The 19,744-nt window shown below is 50.2% G+C and overlaps 1 protein-coding gene across 2 annotated transcripts; it reads right to left on the bottom strand.

The window, feature by feature from the left end:
* Window positions 1-1,653: 1,653 nt before the first annotated feature.
* ttyh1 (tweety family member 1) lies at window positions 1,654-12,282 on the bottom strand. 2 transcript variants are annotated; one of them, XM_059949450.1, is made up of 7 exons: window positions 12,159-12,282; window positions 11,144-11,219; window positions 10,214-10,269; window positions 9,158-9,250; window positions 7,931-8,023; window positions 6,085-6,230; window positions 1,654-4,536 (listed from the first exon to the last, which is right to left on the bottom strand). In XM_059949450.1, exons 1-7 carry the CDS (start codon window positions 12,210-12,212, stop codon window positions 4,341-4,343), a joined length of 714 nt encoding a protein of 237 aa, XP_059805433.1. In that variant the 5' UTR covers window positions 12,213-12,282; the 3' UTR covers window positions 1,654-4,340. The 2 variants fall into 2 exon arrangements, with proteins under 2 accessions (XP_059805433.1, XP_059805434.1); XM_059949451.1 differs by lacking the exon at window positions 7,931-8,023.
* Window positions 12,283-19,744: the final 7,462 nt, after the last annotated feature.

A 19,744-nucleotide genomic window follows, 5' to 3' on the forward strand; every position in this document is an offset into this window, starting at 1 on the left:
GGACTGAAAACATCAGCTGAAAAGATCATCGGGGCATCTCTTCCCACCATCACGGACATTTACACCACACTGCATTCGCAAAGCAAACAGCATTATGAAGGACCCCACGCACCCCTCATACAATCTCTTCTCTCTCCTGCCGTCTGGGAAAAGGCACCTAAGCATTCGGGCTCTCTCGACCAGACTATGTAACAGTTTCTTCCCCCAAGCTATCAGACTCCTCAATACCCAGAGCCTGGACTGACACCTGACTGCACTATTGTCCTGTTTATTATTTATTGTAATGCCTGCACCGTTTTGTGCACTTTATGCAGTCCTGGGTAGGTCTGTAGTCTGGTGTACTTGTTGTGTTTTTTTCTCTCTCTGTGTTGTTTTTTACGTAGTTCAGTACTGTGTCATGTAACACCGTGGTCCTGAAAAACGTTGTCTCATGTTTACTATGTACTGTACCAGCAGTTATGGTCGAAATGACAACAAAAGTGACTTGACTTGACTTGGACTGTTCCCTTAAAAAGAGAGAGCAACAAAAACCTGTGAGTTGCCTTGGAAATGGCAAAGCGGAGCTATTTGATGGACAACTCATGTTCAGCACTTGTGGAATACATACAAGGTCAACTGGCTTTGTAATCAGACACGCCAGAGACAGGGAACACTCTGACACTGGATGTGCTCTGTATGCCCACGACAAAGGTGGGGTTTTTGCTCACAGTGTGGACAAAGGGGTGACCGGTAGAAAGCTATCGGTGTCCGTAACCCTCGCCGTGGTTGATAGCTGTACCATGTGAAAATGGCAATCTCTTATGTGTGGGCACAGTTGGTGACTTTAGTAAGTTCCACGAGCAGGAGGATGATGTGGAAGATTCAACAGCATCAGCTCTGGACGATGTGCAAGACAAAACGTCTCTCTCTCTCTCCCTCTCTCTTCAATCTACTCAGTTCAATTTCCAGAACTGAACCGACTTCATACCTATACCATCGTGAGACTCTTATCATTTATCACCTGAGCTGCCAGAAGTTTGGGAAGTTTATTTACTCACTTATATATGCATATACTCTCTTAACTCGTTTGCCTTACCTGGTTTTATATTACTTTATCATGTAGTTACTAATCAAAAAGTGTTCATAACAGAAGACTCGGACCCCAGGTGTGTCATTTCTGCTGGTCCTTTTTAACCCGTTACGGGATACATAACAAGGATATAATCAATGTCGTCTGACTACAGTCTCAATGTTGAAGCAGGTAATTGGTCAGGATTGACCAGTAACGTTATATTCCAGCTGTCTATGTGATACACAAGCCTGGGCAGTACGATATGGAGGCCAGGCTGTTGCCCATGTAGCAGGCTCCCCCTCTCCATGCAGCTGAGGAGTCCAAAGGAAGAGCAGAGACTGATACAGTTTGGCGTCACGGGTTATGCTAGTCAGCGTTAAACTCAATGTTGCTCCGCCTCAGGAAATTCAGCTCTGGATTTTTCCCTCAGGGTTTACCCTTGAAACTGCCCCCCGCCCCCACCCATGTGACGGTACAGCCACAAGGCAGCGGGGGTTTGAGATCAGAGCTTTCGTTTTCCCAGGTGAGTTGCCAACCACGGCTGATGAGCCCCATCTTCCCAAAGCAGGTAATTACAGAAAGTGAAACTCTAGTCTGCAGTTTATTGTTGCCTTTGTGTTTAATAAGTACAAACCACGCTTACAGAGTGAGGGGAGAAGAGAAATCCATTCTCCAGGCGATCTGTTGTGTTGAATTAGACCATCAAATCATAAGACACAGGAGCATAATTAGGCCATTTGAGTCTTCTCTGCCACTCCATCATGGCAGGTTTATTATCCTTTCAACCCCATTCTTGTGTCTTCTCCTGTAACCTTTGACTCCCTTACTAAAGCAGAACCTCTCAACCTCCACTTTGAATACCCCATGATTTAGCCTCTGCAACCATCTGTGGCAGTGAATTCTACTGATTCACCACCATCTGGGTAAAGACATTCCTCCTCAATTCTATTCTAATGGGTAACCCTCTATTCTGAGGCCTGGACACATCCACGATAGGAAGCTTTGCCTCCACATCCACTCATCCAGGCCTTTCAATATTCAATAGTTTTCAATGAGACCACTGTTCTTCATTCTTCTAAACTCCAGCAAGTACAGGGCCATCAAATGGTCCTCGTACATTAACCCGTTAATTCTTGGAATAGTTCACGTGAACCACATCTGGAACCCCTGCAAGCCAGCACATCTTTTCTTAGATAAGGGGCCCAAAACCTTTCATCTCTCCCAGCTACTGTCTCTGTGTGACTCAGTTTAGAGTGACAGCGCCGCAGGGCTTTTCTACCCGCCTTCCCCCCAGATTACACCCACGTGCCCATACAATTTGCAACAATGAATAAACCCACTGATCCCGTGCGTCATCGTGAACGTGGGAAGAAACTAGAGCAACCGTGGGTGGTGAAGGGGGAGGAAGGGTGGGGTAATCCCGGGAGATGGATGGTGTGGAGGGGCCACTGCTCAGGATTGGTAAAGGCTGCAGCAACTTGCAAACTCAGCCAGCCCCATCATGGGAACTTGCCTCCCCAGCGTCGAGGAGATTTCAAAAGGTGATGGCTCAAAAACAGTGGCATCTATCATTTAGGACCCCCAGCACCCAGGACTTGCTCTCTTCTCATTGCTACCATCAGGGAAGAGGTACAGAAGCCTGAAGACATACATTCAACACTTTAGGAACAGCTTCTTCCCCACCGCCATTAGACTTCTGAATGGACAATAAACTTGTGAACACTACCTCAATATTCCTTTGCACAACTTATTTCTTATTGTGATTTATAGTATTTTATTATTACATATGCAATGTATTGCTGCTGCAAAGCAAGCAAATTTCACAACATTTGATGGTGATATAAAAGCTGATTCCGATTCTACAGGTCAAAGGTTGGGACCATGTACCACCAGGCTCAGAGACAGCTTCGATCCTGCTGTTACCAAGCCCTCGAACAGATCTCTTGCACATCAAAAATGGACACTTGATCTCTCAACCTATGGCCCTTGCAACTTATTGATGACTTCAATGGCACTTTCCCTGCAAATACAGCTCAGCGTTCTCTTGGAGTTTCAATACCCTGATGGACGGTAAGATCTGTCTGGAGGGCAAGCTGTGGGAGGGGCAGTGAGGAAGTAGTTCTGTGTGAGGGGTGGAGAGGAGGTAGCGCTGTGGGAGAGGTGATGAGGAGAGAGTGCAGTGGAAAGGGCGGTGAGGAGAGAGCGTTGTGGGAGAGTACAGAGGGGAGAGTGCTATGGGAGGGGCAGTGAGGAAGGAGTGCCGTGGTGGTGGAGAGGAGGGGCAGTGAGGAGGGAAGGTTAGTGAAAAGAGAGCACTGTGTTATGGGATAGGCTGTGGTGCTGGCCTAGACTAATATGGTGCTCTGCTCGGGGATGGCAAACTGATGCTCAGTCACTAACAAAAGCCAAAAACAACTGCCCCAGCAACTTCCTTCATCCATCACTGACTGCCCATTGACTGTTGCCCACCCTACTATCCTGCACCCAACTCTGCATCCCATTGGCTGTGCATGGTTTTGGGCTCAGGAATATTGCAAGTACAGGAGGTTGGACAACGAGCCCACCTCACCATTTTGTTCTGGGGATGGTTCGCAGCAGCTACATCTGGGCAGTGAGTCTGTTTTGTGTGTGTGTGTGTGTGTGTGTGTGTGTGTGTGTGTGTGTGTGTGTGTGTGTGTGTGTGTGTGTGTGTGTGTGTGTGTGTGTGTGTGTGTGCATCTATCTGCGTGTTTGAGTGTGTGAATGTCTGTGAGTAACCGTATCGGTGTATGTCCCTGTGCGTGCACAATTATGATTGTGTTTATTTAGTTATGCAGACACAGGACAATTTAAAAATGGCCAATTAACCTACTAACAGATAACTCTTCGAACTGTGGCAGGAAGCCAGAGCACGCAGAGGAAACTCATGGGGTCACATGAAGAACGTACAAACTTTTTTACAGAGGGCGCCAGAATTGAACTCCATTCTCTGATACCCTGAGCTGTAAAAGCAACACATTAACCATGTTAGTGTAGTTCTACTATGTGTGTGTTGAATCCGTGTCATTCTGACTGTGTACGTGTGACTATGTCCATCTGTGTTTGTGTGCACGCGTACAAAAGCCCGACAAAGGAACAGGAACAGCCGGGGATGATCAAGTTCCTGCAGTGTTGCCTTGAGCCTGATTTGGGGATTTGGAAGGTTCCGCTTACAAAAGACGGCCTGTCTCCTGGTCCTGGGATGGGTGGGGAAGGCCCCATCGCTTCTTCCCAGCTATGGCACCCCCTCTCCCCTTCTTCGGGCCAGGAGCTACATGTAGTGGAGGGTCGGTGTCCATGGACGGGTGGGCGTCGGGGCCCTGAGGCTAGGCCGGCCATAACTGGAGAAGGTGTGGAGGCGTGGTCGGCTGAGGTAGCGCGGCAACTGTTTCCACTCCGGAGGCCTGAATATGTCCTCACCCTCTAGCTCCTCGGGCTCCTCCGGCTCCTCCTCCGTCGCAGAGTCCCTGGGGGACGGGAAGAGGGGAGGGAAAGGCAAGATGGACGGGGGTCAGTGGGGAGGGTGAGAAAGATGGGGCAGGAAAGGGGGAGCAAAGGGGGAAAGCGGTTGAAGGGATGGGAAAGATAGGGGAGGGAATTGGGGAGGGAAGAAGGGAAGGAAAAGGAGGAAGAAAAAAGAGGAGGAAGGGAAAAGTGGAGGAGAAAAGGGGAGAAGAGAAAAGGTAGGGAGGAAGGGAATGAGGAGGGCAATGGGGGCAGAAAGTGAGGGTTGAAAGGGGAGGGAAAGAGGAGGAGGGAAAAATAGGGAGGAAGGGAAAGGTGGAAAGTTTGTGGGGGAGGGAGGGTTAGCTGCTCCATACTGGCACATTCCCGCTCCCCTCCCACTAGAGACCTGATCCACACTGGATCACCTCCGTTTCCCTCTACACAATCCTCCACCATCCCAAGAGCTTCCTCCTCCTGTCCAAACTTCGCCTCTCTCCTGACCACACCCGACTCACCTAGATTCTCCCCTCCCTCCCTCCAGCCTCTTTCCTCACACCCTCCTGCTACCTCACTGACCCCCCTCAGCTCTGCTCTTCAATCTTCACACCCCTTCCCACCCTATCCACCTTTCCACGACTCGTCCATTCCTCCGACATCAGCTTCCCCTTCTTCCCCAAACATCCCCTCCCCTACCTCTCTCCTCACTCCCTGACCCTCTCTTCAAATTCTCTCCACACACCCTCCCATCCCTCCATGACTGTCCCCTCCAACCCAACCCTTCCCTCCCTCTGTGACTCTCCCTCCATATTCTCTCATCACACCCACCGGTCCCTCCCTGAACCTTCCCTCCATCCCTCCAAGCTCTCACCCATCCCTTCCTCTCCTCTGCCTCCCCTTCCCTCCCCTACTCCATCCTTCCACTCTCTCCCCTTCTCTACTCCTCTCCAACCCTCCCCTCCATACTTTAAACCTTTACCACTCCCTCCTTCCCTAACCCTCACCTCCCTTCAATATTCCTCACTTCCTCCCCACTCTCCTACCTTCTCCCTCCATCCCTACCCTCTGCCCCTCCTTTGCTCATCCCTTTCTCTCCATCCCTCCAACTTATCTGCCTGCTCTCTCCCTCTAAACTCAATGTCCTCCCTCAACCATTGTTGCCCTGTGTCCTCCCTCCCCTCTCCCATTCCATTGTTCCTCCTTCCTAACCCTCCCACCCTCAAATCTCCACTCCGATGTTTCTGTTGCCTCCCCCCCCTCTCTCTTTCCTCAGCCCTGGCCACCCCTCTAACCTGTCTCCCTCACTTCCCTCTACCTTTTTCTGCACTCCTCACCTCTCCCTCCTAGCAAAGCCTTCCCTCCCCACCCCACTGCCTATCTCCCCAACTTCTCCCCTTGTTCTCCCCGCCCCTCTGATCTCTCTCCTCTGAGTCTCCTTTCTCTCTAACTTCCCTGTACCAGCTCCCTTGCCCCCACCATTACTTCCCATCATCCCATCTTTCCCTATCCCCTCCTTATCTCTCTCACCACCTCCCCCCACCTCATCTGCACCTTCAGCAGACTGGACTCACCGGGTGCCCACAGAAAGTGCCCAGACTTGAGGCAGGCAGGCAGCCAGGGAGGAGAAGGTGGCGACGCTGAGGAGGGAGAGGACAGAGAGCCCCAGGGCCCCCTCCAGTCCATCCCAGCACAAACCAGTCCACAGGTCCTGCAGATGCTGCAGGGTAGGGAGTGAAGGGGGGGGGGGAGAGGGACGAGGAAGAGACGGGAAGGAGAGGGAAGAGGGGAAGTGAGGAAACAGAGAAAGGGGTGGCAGGAAGGGATGAGATTGGGGAAGGGGGTAAGAGAGGGTTTGGAATGAGGGTGGTGAGAGAGGCAGAGAATGGAGGTGAAGGAGCAAGTGAGTAGAGATGGGGAAGAGATCGGAAGGAGAGAGGGAAAGGATAGAGAGAGATGGGAGGAGGGGAAGAAATCAGGGTAAGAGAGTGGGAGCAGAGAGAGGAGGGCAGAGCACAGGGGTGGAAAGAAGTTGAGAGAGGGAGGAGAGGGAGTGGAGAGATGGAGCAAGGGGGGAGAGAAATGAGGATGAGAGAGATTGGGGAGGAAAGAGAAGTGGGAGCAGAGGGAAGAAGCAGAGGATACAAGTGGAAGGGTGGAGAGGAGGGGTCAGAGAGAAGAGGAGGAGAGAGAAGTGGTGAGAGGAGGGGCAAGAGAGTGGGATGGGAGGAAAGAGAGAGAGAGACAAGAAAAGGGGGATGATTTGGTAAGGACATATCCTTGAATCTTGTTTCCCACTTCCCTGGCCCCTGACTCCCTCTGAATCATATCCCCACCACTCTACATGACTCTTGATCCCAGGCACACCATCTCCAGACAGACAGACAGACATACGTTATTGATACTGAGGGAAATTGGGTTTCGTTACCCCACACACTTCGCACAAACCCCTACTTTCTCCCAACCCAACTGAATCTTCCCACTCCTCTCAATCCCAACCTGCCCCAGTGCCTGACAGACACACAGCAGGTCTAGTTCCTTGGTATCACACCACCAACCCTGGCCCATCCACACCCCCAAACCCACTCTGACTTGACCTTGATCCCTGAACTCAACTCCCACCTCCTGACCCTTGACCCCATCTCTGACCTCATGACCCCTCACTTACTTTGTACCTGGTCCCACCTCCCTGACACCTGACTCTGACATAAACCTGCCGATTCCTGGCCCCACCCGTCAGGTACATGACCCCTGTCTCCCACCACGTGATCCGTGAACCCTGACCCCGTTACCTTCCTCCCTGACCTCTAACCCCAACCACTTCCCTGAATCTTGATCCCACTCGGTACATGACTCCATCCCCCACCTTGCCCCAGACTCCATCTCCCACCATCCCAACCCTTGATGTCTGAGCCCGCTAGCTACATGACACTGTCTTCCACCCCCTCAGCGCTTGGCATCAAATGGAACATGACACTCCCTCCCACCTCCTGACTCTTTACCTTGACTCCCACACTCGGACATCTGACCTCACCCCATCTCCAACCTCCCTGACCTTTCCCAGCTCCTCAATCCCTGATCCTTGTCCCTACCCCTACCTGGCCCCTAACTCCATCTCCCCTCCATCCCGTGACTCTTGCCCTTATCTCTCAACCCACAAATCGGAACGCTGACTCCGCCTTTCACAACCCTGACCTGTCTACCAGCTTCCTGACCCCGACACCACCCGCCATCTCCATGAATCCTGACCCCATTTCTCACCTCTCTGACCCCTGAGTCTGTCTCCAACCTCTCTGGCTCCAGATACCATACTATAAATAGCACTGTCTTTCACCTCTCTGACCCCTGACATTTTCTGCCACCTTTGCAACCCCGACCCCGGCCAGACGCTGATCCCACCCTTCCCCCGTCTCCTCTCACCTTGTGCAGGCCGAGGCAGTGGAGGCGGACGGTGAGGTGGTGGAACATCCCCTCGCTGGCGTTAAGGGCCTGGAGAACGGAGAGCAGCCTGGGCTGTGGGTGGAGAGGGTCAGCATAGGGTGAGGGGCGTGGTGACTGTCCTGACTGTCAAAGCTCCAGAATCAAAGGCATGACCCGACCACTGGCTCACCAACACCCCAACACTGTGACTGAGGGAGGGACGGAGTGAAGGACCAAGTATTTGAGTGACAGAGGGAGGGGGAGGGGGAGGGGGAGGGAGGAGTGAAGGAAGGAATGGCTGAAGAAGTGAGGGAGTGAATGACACCTGACACTTGAAACCTCCATCCGTCTCCCTTCCAGACCCTGTGTCCTTTGTTCTTTGCCTTAAGTCTGTAGTCTGGTGTACAATGTTTTTTGCTCCTGTGTCCTTGGGCAAGTGTGCATTCTCCTTGTCCCAGTGTCCAATGCCTAGCATCTATTATCCAGTGTTGTTGGCCCAGTGTCTTTGTTCCGGTGTACAGTGACTTGGTGGTGTACCATTAGTCTACTGCCCAGTGTCCATAGTCCAATGATCCATTATCCAGTGTTCTTGGTTCCATGATCTTGACCCAGTGTCCAGTGTCCTCACTCTGGTGTCCTTGGTCTTGTGTAATTGGTCCAATGTTATTGTCCTAGTACCCAGTGCCCAGCATCCATGGTACAATGTCCTTGGTCCAGTGTCTGATCCAATGCCTAGTATCCATATCCTTGGTCTGGTCCCAGGACACCTTATTCAGTGTTCAGTGCCCAGTGAAATCAGTCTAGCTCAGTGTCCAGCCTCCATGGTCTAGTGTCCATTGTCCTTGGTCCGGTACGTAGTACCCAGTGCATATTTGTACTCTTTGTCATCTAGTGTCCAGTACCCTTGGTCCATTGCCCAGTGCCCAGCATCCATGGTGCAGTATCCAGGATCTAGTGTCCTGACTGATTTGACCAATGCCCATTTTCTGAAGTCAAGTGTCCTCGGTCCATTGCCTAGTGTCCAGTGCTGCATATCCTTGGTTAGGTTCCTAGACTCATTATCCAGTCTCTAGTATCCTTTTTCTGCTCAGTGCCCAATGTAATTGGTCCAGTCTCTGTTATCCTTGCTCCTGTGTCCAGTTTCTGTGATCCAGTGTCCTCTATGGTTGGTCCATTGCACAGTGTACCATCTCAAGTGTCCTTGGTCCAGATACCACAAGCTCTTACCTGTGCGGATGGCAGCTCAGTCGCAGACCCTCGCAGTAGGGACAGGAGCTTCTGGTGAATGTCACTCATTGCCCGCTGAGACAGTGTCAGGCTCTGCATTGGTTGGACGAGAATATATGTGGTCGATGGCCAAAACAATGGGGTGCGAGGGGTGGGATCAGTTAGCCAGTCAAAGGATCAGGTTGAGGGGATGAGCCAGAAGAGATAGGTATAAGGGATTGCCCATGGATGAGGGTATGGCTCAGGTGGGGGAGCTGGGATCCCAGATCCTCCAGGGGAATGGGTAGATGGAGAGCCAATGAGATGAGATACAGGCAGTGAGATGGGGACCCGATTAGAGATGTGGGGTTGGAAGAGTGTCCAATGTGGTGGAAGAGGAGAGTATCCAAAAGGGTTGAAGAAGTAGGTGTAGGTGCGGATCTGACGATGCGGGAGAGGTGGGGTGAGCTGGGGACTGAATGGAGCTGGAGAGGTGGAGCCCCAATCGGATGGGAGAGACAGGAATCCAGTGGGGTGAAAGAGGTGTAGTTAAGTGGGAATCCCATGGACTCAATAGGATGGTAGGGGTGGAATTATGCAGGGATTTAATGGAGTGGGGAGGGTGGATGAATTGACTTAGCAGGGTGCGAGCAGACAGGTTAAATGAGAAATTATTGGGGTGCAAGGGATGGGTTGGGAAATTCATTGCCACAGACAACCAAGTCATTGGGTATATTTAAAATGGAGGTTGATAAGTTCTTGGTTAGTAAGGGCGCCAAGTGTTATGGGGTGAAGGTAGGGAAGAACAATGAGAAGGAAAATAAATTAGCCAAGATGGAAAATTGGAGCAGACTCGATGAACCGAATGGCCAAGTTATGCTCCTGTGTCTTAGTTTTATGGTAGTGTGCGAAGCAAGGTTAGGTGAGGATGTAGAGGGACGGAGGAGGCGGCTTTGGAAGGAGGCCCAGTAGGTTGGGTGAGAAGGGGCTCATGCAATTTAGTAGTCTGGGAGGGTCAGGATTTAGGTGACCCAATAGATGGGATGAGTGTGGGGTGGGGGAGTTCAGCCGACAGACCTGCTGAAAGGGGTTCGGAGTTTTTCCATCACAGCTGACATAATATTCCACGATATCTGCAAATAAACACAGAAGTGGTTTTTCCTGTTCCCCCAATACCAGGAACCTCAAACACTAAAAAAGTAAACTGAGCCACTCAACAGGTCAATCAGCATTGACAGAGAGAGCGTGGGCAGATAGTGAGAGAGGGAGGGAGGAAGGGATAGCCAAAGAGATGGAAAGGGGTAGAAAGAGAAATAGGGAGGGAGAAAGAGAGGGGGAGATGCAGAGAGAGAGAGAGAGAGAGAGAGAGAGAGGTGGCAGAGGTGGTAGGTATGCAGGCTCTCCGAGGTTTGATCAGCCAAGGGGATGCAGAGAGGAAGGCATAGGGTTGGGAACATATGACAGTGGGTGGGTGGTGGGTGAGGAAAGACACGACAAGATAAGGTCCCAATGAAAGATCTCAGGCCAAAATGTCAACTGCTTATTCACTTCCATCGATTCAGCTTGACCTGCTGAGTTCCTCCAGCATTTTGTGTGTGTTACTCAACATTCCCAGCATCTACAGAATCTCTGGTATTTATACGGTAAGGTGCTTGGTTGGATAGGGGAGGGCGTTGAATACATCACATCCCTCCTCTCCCACTCTCTTTTGCTCCTTTTGCTTCCACACCCTTCCCCTTTATTCCCCTCCCTCTTCCCAACAACCATGCCATGCCATCCTTCACTTTCATTCCTTAATCTCCTCCCTCCCCTTCCTCTTTCTTCCCTATTAACACCCATCCTCCCTCTACGGCCGTCCAACTCAGTTGCACTTCAGCACCTCCTGCATCCCTCTCTCTCCTGTTCTACCATTTCCCCTTCCCACTACTCTCCCTCCTCCGCTCTCTCACCATGCTCCCCCCCCCCCCCCACCGACCCTACTCCACCCGACCCCTCCCCTCCCCTCACCTGAGCTCAGGACCTGCTCCCACTGACTGGTGTTGAGGATGTATACCTCGGGTTGAACGCAGAGGTCACTCAGTGCCTGTGGGACAGAGTGAAGTGAGGTCTCGGAGTGGAGGGTGAACGGAGACCAAACCCTCTTCGGCCTGGGGAACGAGACTAAACTGCCCACCTCCCACGAGGAGCGTCGTTATCTAGCCAGGAATACACACTTTTGGAGAAACACGGGCCGGGACTGAAGCTGAAAAACTCTCGTTCTGTCTGCATGTGAGTGAGGTGTGTGTGTGTGTGTGTGTGTGTGTGGGGGGGGCGGTGAGTTTAAAGGGAGTTGGAAACGGAAGTGCCAAGGCAGCGAGAACATTCGCCTCGACAAGTTTATAGACTGCGAGAAAATGGGCCCCGGTAGGTTTAAATGGAACGGGAAACGGGCTCCCGTTCGATTTAAAGGGTTTGAGAAACTGAGCCGCAGTGTGTTTAAAGGAAGCGGGAAATTGGGTCCCGGTGGATTAATAAGGAGCGGAAACCGGGTTCCCGGTAGGTTCACAGGGAGTTGGAAACGGGGTCTCAGTGGGTATATTCCTTTTATAAAGGGAATGGGAAAGGGGGTCCCGGTGTGTTTAAAGGGAACGGGAAACGGGATCCCGCTGGGTTTAATGAGAGCGAAAAACACGGTCCGGTTGGTGAAAAGGAATGGGGAGACGGGCTCCTAGAGTACCGGTTAGGGAATTATTGGAGGTTTACGCGACTGAATCAGAGGGGTTAGCAGTGTAAGAAGATGGTGCCGAGGAAGGCGATTAGCAATGAGTGGGAGCACGCATGGGGCGGGGGCGGGGGCGGGGGCGGGGGCAGAGGCGGTGTCTACGATCGACACCATCCCGTCAACTCTGGAACCCGTCGGGATCATGTCTGTGCCCGCTCCATAACTGGGCACAAGAGGGCCTGGCGGCGACGGGATGGGTAAGGTGGGTGGGAGACCAGAGCCCGTTGTCCTGCGATGTGTGCTGGGCTCAGAGACACTCACCAGAGCAGCGGCGAAGTCCACACCGAGGCCCAGCCAGCTCAGGAGCAGGGCCATCACGGCCAGAACGGCGAGCCTGGGGAGAAAAGACCGAGTCAGCGGGTCATGTCCGCCGTCAGTCCGAGAGTCCTGGGCTGTCGCTTCCAGGAAGGAGGATAGAGTATGACAGGTGAGAGAGAAGATTAGAATGAGGGAGAGGGAGAGGGGATAGAGTCAGAATTCGGATCTGGGTAAGTCCGTAGTCTAGTGCAGTTTTTTTTCTGTGTTCTTTTTTTAACGTAGTTCAGTCTAGTTTTTTGTACTGTGTCATGTAACACCATGGTCCTGAAAAACGTGTAATTTTTACTATGTACTGTACCAGCAGTTATGGTCGAAATGACAATAAAAAGTGACGACTTGACTTGAGAAAAAAGAGAGAGGGAGGCAGAAAGGGAGAGAAAAGAGTGAGAGATAGAGAGTGGGATAGAGGGATGGAGAATGAGGGAGAGAGGAATAAAAGGATGAAGAATGAGGGAGAGAGGAATGAAGAGAGTGAGGGAGAGAAATAGAGAGAGAAGGAGAAAGAGAGGACAGGAGAGAGATGGCAACAGAGAGGGATAAATATAGATCAGGAGAGAAAGAGCGAGTGATAGACAGAGAGCGGGAGAGAAAGAGCGAGTGGTAGACAGAGAGCGGGAAATGCAGCAAGGCAGAGAGAGACAGAAAGATGGACAGATAGAGACAGGGAGAAGGAGGAAAGAAAAAGGAATGAGATAGGCAAGTCAGAGAGTGAGAGGGAGTGAGTGGGAGAGGGAGGGCAGAAAAATAGGGGAGAGATAAAGAGAGAAAGAGGGAAATGTGTGAGTGGGAGAAGGACAAAAATAAGAGAGGATGGGAATGTGTGTGAGAGAAATAAAAATGGTGGGAAGGCAAGGACAGAAAGGGATAGAGAGAGAGGGATGAATAGTGGGTTACAGGAAGGTGAGATGGGGACAGCGGGAGAGAAGGTAGAGAGGAAGATAAGGAGGGAGGGATGTGTGGGAGAGAGGGGATGGTTGTGACTTCACTTGGGCCCTGGCTGTCCATTGCCCCATGATACACCACCCCCACTCACTTCTGAGGCCAAGCTTCTCTCAAGCCCCCAGCCTGCTCAGATGATGCCCCTGGGTTTACACTCACCAGATCAGTGGGCAGCGGGCGAGACTGGCGAGGGCCAACAGTATTCCAAGGCATAGGAGGGCTTCGTAGAGCAGGATCACGAGGTAGGAGGCCCATCTGAGTGGGGGGGGGGGGGGGAAGAGAGAACAAGGGATCGTGAGAACCTGAGGCAGTGATGTCAGGGGAGAAGGATGGGAAGGGAGTGACAGGGCGGAGAAACAGGAGGAGAGAAAGATGGATGAGAGAGGGGAAAGGTGGGAAGTGGAGGAGAGAAGGGCAAAGAGAGAGGGGAATGAAGGAGAGAAGGGATGAGTGAGAAAGGATGGGAGAGAGAGAGGGGCTCGGGAGAGGTGAGAGTGCGGAGGGAGAGAGGTGAGTGAATCGGGGAGGGCAAGACCAACCGAGAGAGAGAGAGAGAGAGAAAAAGAGGGAGAGGGGGCAAAGAGAGGGGTAGAGAGTGAGGCAGCAGAGGGCAGAGAGTGGATGGAAAGGAGAGAGTGAATGGTGAATGGGAAGAGCTATAAGATGAGGTAAGGGAGAAGGAGAGAGAGAGAGAGAGCAGAGAGGAGAGGTTGAGGAGGAGAGTTGGGATAGAGAGGAGGGTGGGTTGCGGTGAGACAGGCGGGGAGGGGAAATAAGATTAGGAGGGAGTCAGTACTGGGCAGAGAGGGCGATGCATCACCTGTCTCTTCACCTCCTCCCTTCCCACCATCCCGGAACCCGAACAGCTTTTCCAGGTGACCCAGTGATTCCCCTCTACTGCGTCCAGATTCAGTGTTCACTGTGTGGCCTCCCCGACACCGGGGAAAACCAGACACGGGGCTGGGTGATCACTCTTTCCAGTGCACACAAAATGCTGGTGGAATGCAGCAGGCCAGGAGGGAAATAAACTGTCGGTGTTTCACGCCGGGACCCTTGACAAAGACCAGAGGCCAAAATAAGGGGCCCTCTACCCATCCGGTCAATCCTATCTCCTGTCTGGTTATAGTCCTCCCTCACTCACCTTCTTATCTTGCCTTCAGCTGAAACACCAACCATTTTCCTTCCTGCCTGACCTGCTGTGTTCCTCCAACATTTTCCATGTGTTTTTGTGTATTGCTCTAGGTGTACAGTATCTGTAGAATCTCGTCAGTCTCTGCTCACTTTGCAGTGTATCTGTGTTCCATACACACTGTTTCCTGTCACTTTAATCCTGATTCCCTTCCCCCAATGATCTCAATGCCCATGGCCTTCAGTATAAAAGGCCCAATAAAGAATATAGAATATAACATCTCCCCACTGGGCATGGTGTTAGAATTGATCCAATTGTCCAATGTCAGATAACTCCTGTTTCCATCACCGGTTGCTCTTTCTGTGATACTTGACCATCTGAAATTCTCTCATTCTCTCACTCTCTCTCTTTTCCTCCCTCTCCTCTCTCTTTCCCTTTGCTGTTCTCCCTCTGTGTCCCTCGTTTTCTCTTTCTCTCTCTTTCGCTCTGTTTCTCTTTCCCCTCTGGCCCTCTCTGCTGTCCATTTGTCTGTCTCTTTCTCCCTCCTTGACTTTCTCTCTTCCTCTGGCTCTCTCTCTTTCTCTCTGCCGCCCCCTCTTGCTCTACCTCTCAATTCTCCCCCTCACTCCTTGCTTCTCCCTGTCCTTTCCCTCTTTTTGCTTTTCTCCCCTTCCTGTCCCTGCTTCCCTCTTCCTCACCCTGCCCTCTTTGCTCTCCCTCTGTCTTTCTCTGCCTGCATCTCTATTCTCCCTCTAGCTCTCTTTCACTATCTCTCTTTCACCCTTCCCCACTCTCTGTCTGTCCATTTCCCTCTCTGTACTTTTCTCCCCCTCCACACCCATCTCTCCCTTTCCATCTGTCCTGCTCTCTCTATGTGCCTGTCTCTTTCAAGGCATCTCTCTCTTTCCCACTGGCCCCATTTATTATTAACTAGTCGACTCCATCAACACCAGGAACTCACGAGGAAACCAGTCCACACACCGAAGAAGAGTTGCTCTTACAACTATGGAGGGCTATGGTCCGGGTGCATATCAATGAGACTAGGCATTTTAAATGGTTGCACAGACAAGATGGGCTGAAGAGCCTGTTTCTCTGCTGTACTTTTCTACAACTCTATCGATCTCACTGGACGTGGCTGCCCAGGTCGACAGGGTGACAAAGAAGGTGCACACAATGCACCAACCGTGTTCAGGAGTTGGGAAATTTATTATGTTGTATCTTTATGAATCTCTATAAGAAAAGATTTGACACACGTGAGCAGCTTTCTCTTTAGAGGCAGAGGCTGAGTGGAGACATGATAGAGGATTATAAGATTACAAGAGACATGGATAGAGACATTACAAGAGACAACGGTATCTTGTCCTACCAGGGTTGAAATGCCCATTACCAAAGGGGGTAGTATCAAAGGAAATGTGCGGCAAATTCTAAACACAAGAGCTTCTGCAGATTTTGAGCATCTGGAAACAAACACACACACACACACACACACTCACACACACACTTGGAGTTGGAGGAACTCAGCAAGTCAGGCAGCATCTATAGAGAGAAATAAACAGTTGACGTTTCATGAATGAAGTCCTGATGAAAGGAACTCTTTTTCATGGAGAGTTGGTGGGTTTGGGGTTGATGCTTGGATTGATGCCTTGGGTGGCAGTGGAGGTAGATGATGGAGGCATTGAAACAGCTCTGGATATGCAGCAGATGGAAGGAGATTCATTGAGTTGGATATTTTGTTACTAATTTAGCTTGGGACAACATTGTGGGCTGAAGGGCCTGTTCTTGCGCTGTACATTCTGTGTTCCAGTCCATAGTTCCCTGAAAAAGCAAACATGAGTAGATGGGGTGGTGAGGAAGGCATGTTGCATGCTTCCCACCCTACGTTGGAACATAAAATATCAGAGCTGAGAAACTTACAAAGACAATTTTTTACAGACGTGCTGTGGAGAGCATTCTAACTGGTTCCATCTCTGTTTTATATGGAGGGGCCACTGCACAGGATCAAGAACAAACAGCAGAGGGTTGCGAACTCAGCCAGCTCCATCAAGTGGATTCACCTAGCAACACACACAAAATGCTGGAAAAACTCAGGCTAGGTGGCACCTATGGAAAAAATGTACACTCGTGGTTTTGGCCCGAAACTTCGACTGTACTTTTTCCCCATAGATGCCGCCTGGCCTGCTGAGTTCTTCCAGCATTTTGAGTGAGTTGCTCGGATTTCCAGCATCTGTGGATTTTTTCTTGTTTGTGACGTGCATTAGCCTCCCCTGCATGGAGCACACCATCATAATGCAATGCCTCAGAAAGGTGGCGTCCTTCATTAAGTCCCCCCACTGATCAGGACATGTCCTCTTTTCTTGACTATCATCAGTGAGGAGGTAGAGGGGCGTGAAGGCATGCACATAATGCTTTAGGTACAGCTTCTTTCCCTCCGCCATTACATTTCTGTGAATGGACAATGAACTCATGAACACTGCCTCACAAATTTTGCTCTCTTTTTTGCACTAACTTATTTTTAGTGTACTTCCAATTACAATTTATAGTATTTTATATATTGCACGCTACTGCCGCTGCAAAACAACCCATTTTGCGGCAAATGCCAGTGATAATCGGATCAGATCCTGACATTGGCTTGACGGCACTTCAAGTATTGTGGATGGAATGCAGAAGAGATTCACTGAGATGTTACCTGCATTGGAGGCTTTTAGTGCTGGAGAGGGATGACGGGCTTAATCGTGAGCCGTACTGTTCTATGTTCTGTGTTCTGCAGCAGCCACATTATTAGGTAAGCCCTGTATCTCAAGTGGTCATTAAGTGTATACTTGTGGTCTTCTGCTGCTGTTGCCCCCCCTCCCCACTTCAAGGTTCAACGTGTTGTGCATTTTCAGATGCTCATTTGCACACTGTTGTTGTAGTGCACGATTATTTGAATTACTCTCCCCTGACAGCTTGAATCAGTCTGGTCTCTGACCTCTCTCACTGGATTTTGTTTTTGTTTTCCCCGCACCACTCCTTGTGCACTCCAGAGACTGTAGTGCATGAAAACAGCAGGAAATCAGCAGTTTCTGAGATATTCAAACCACCCTGTCTAGCATCAAGTATCATTTCACAATCAAAGTCACTCAAATCACATTTCTTCCGCATACTGATGTTTCAACAGCAGAACCGCCAGACCATGTCTGCATAACCTAATGCATTGAGTTGCTGCCGCATGACTGGCTGATGAGATATTTCTTTTAACAAGCTGATGTACATGTGTAGCTAATGAAGTGCCCACTGAGTATATATCAAGATTATACGCTACAACTCCATGACTTCAGATTAATTTGCTTTATGCCATATATCTGTATTAATAAAACCTGATTCTGACATTAGGTAGATGGTATTTGGAGTATTGTGTGCAGTTCCTGACATTACACCATAGAGTGCAGAGGAGATTCACTGGGATGTTACCTGACAGTAACAAGTAATATTGGAGGCAATGGACGGAGGCGAGTGTTCAGCCGACTCCTCCAGGAGCTTTACCTGTCTCTGTAATTAACGGACTCCTGGATCTGCTTCAGTGATAATTGGCTTCGTGGTTATGGGCTCACTTTGTGAATTTCAGTTCTGAATGTCATTTGCTTTTATTGTTTGCACGATTTGTTCCCCATCTCCCCCCCACCCACACATTGGGTGTTTGATGGTCTTATTTTTAATGGGATGTATTGTGTTCCTTTGTTTTGGGCTGCCTACAAGGAGACGAATCTCAAGGTTGCATATAGTATACATACTTTGATAATAAATTCAGCTTGAATGTTGACAGTGAGGGATGACTATTGGTCTGTATTGTTTTATTTTCTGTGTTGTATATCAGGGTCACATGCTTCAATGAAACCCTGCTGACGAGATTAATTTGCTTTCTGGTTTGATGTTCTGGTGAAGGCCCATCCACTTGAAGCATCAATTGTTTTTCTCTCTCCCTCTCCCTCCCTCCCTTTCTCTCTCTCTCTCTCACTCCCTCTATCTCTCTCTCTTCTTAGATGCTGCCACAGCTGTTGCATGTTTTGTGTGAAGCGCGTTGTTTTATAACCGGCCGACATGCGGAAATAGTCTCCAACAGACGCACTTGTTTTCTCTCAGCAGAAAGAGTGTTGGGCTGGAGGGCGATCCCTGAAAGTGGTGACATGGGTAGACAGGGTGGGGAAGAAGGCCTTTGGCATCCTTGCCTTCATGCTTCATGGCACTGAGCTTCTGAGATTGCTGAGCTATGAGACTTTTGAACACCCAGCCTCCAACCAGTACACATTATTTATAACAATGCTGGTAGTAGTTATAAGTTTCTATGTCCATGAACGTTCACAGTCATCTTGGTCATTGTATATGAAGCAATAGTAAATCAAGGCAAATGGACTTGCTGTGTTGTCTGGAAGATGTTTCCCACTCAAAAGAGCGGCTACTTCAGTTCAAATGCATGGTGGGCTGTTTTCCTGCTTAGAAACTCTTGAGTTGTTTAATGGTATAACAATCAGTCGAGGGCCGCTAAGAGTTGTAGAGGTAATGAGAGGTTCATTAGTCTAACCTTTGCATGGATGGAGGGGTGGAGGCACCGGGGTAGAGATGTTAGGACTGCATTGTAAGTAGCTGACGGGTGGTGTCATACCCTACCCTCTCTGTTCAGGGATGGGTTTTGCAGTTTGATAAGGATGGCTCCTTTAACCCCTCCTTCAAACCACCTGTCCTCCCTGTCCAAAATGTGCACATTGTTATCATCAAAGAAGTGTCCCTTGTCCTTTAGGTGCAGATATACAGCCAATTATTGACTTGAGGTGTCAGCCTTCCTATACGGTTGTATATTTAACTATAAATATAGTGAGTGGGACATGATGCCACAGATGTACAAGACATTGGTGAGGCTGTCCAGCTGCAGCCAGGATGTCACAAAGTCATGAAACTTGGAGATGGAGCAGAAAAGATTTATGGACATGTATGGAGAGCTGGAGATGTTAGTTCACAATGGATTGGGACGGAACTTTTTTTCTGAAGCCTAAAGAGTGACATGAAAGAAGTTTACAAAGCCACAAGGGGATTTGATGCAGTGGACGGTCACAGACTTTCTCCCCAGGGTAGGGGAGTAGAAAACTGGAGGGATCACGTTAAAGACGAGAAGGCAAAGACTTAAATGGGGATTAAGTTTTTCCCTCTTGGAGGGTAGTGGGAATGTGGAATGAGCTTCCAGAGGAAATTATTGAGGCAGGCACATTAGCAGCATTTGGACAGATGCATGGAGAAGATGAGCTTAGAGGGATATTGTCCAAAGAGCAGGCAAATAGGACTAGATCAGGCGGGATTCTCAGTCGGTATGGATGAGTTGGGTGGAAGGGCCCACTTTGGTGTGCATGACCACCAGACTCTCCTACCTGGCTCTCTCGACACGGTCACCCCACTCGGCCAGTTCCAGGAGATGGAAGCCCAGGTCTTTCCA

Source organism: Hypanus sabinus, chromosome 24, assembly GCF_030144855.1.
Source record: "Hypanus sabinus isolate sHypSab1 chromosome 24, sHypSab1.hap1, whole genome shotgun sequence".
In the NCBI taxonomy this organism is placed as follows: Eukaryota; Metazoa; Chordata; class Chondrichthyes; order Myliobatiformes; family Dasyatidae; genus Hypanus; species Hypanus sabinus.

Coding starts and splice junctions, on each gene's coding strand:
- ttyh1 (XM_059949450.1), bottom strand. CDS start 12,212: ATGGCCCTGCTCCTGAGCTGGCTGGGCCTCGGTGTGGACTTCGCCGCT. Junction 11,220..12,158: donor TGGACTTCGCCGCTGCTCTG/GTGAGTGTCTCT, acceptor TCTGTCCCACAG/GCACTGAGTGACCTCTGCGT. Junction 9,251..10,213: donor CTCCGAACCCCTTTCAGCAG/GTCTGTCGGCTG, acceptor CAACCAATGCAG/AGCCTGACACTGTCTCAGCG.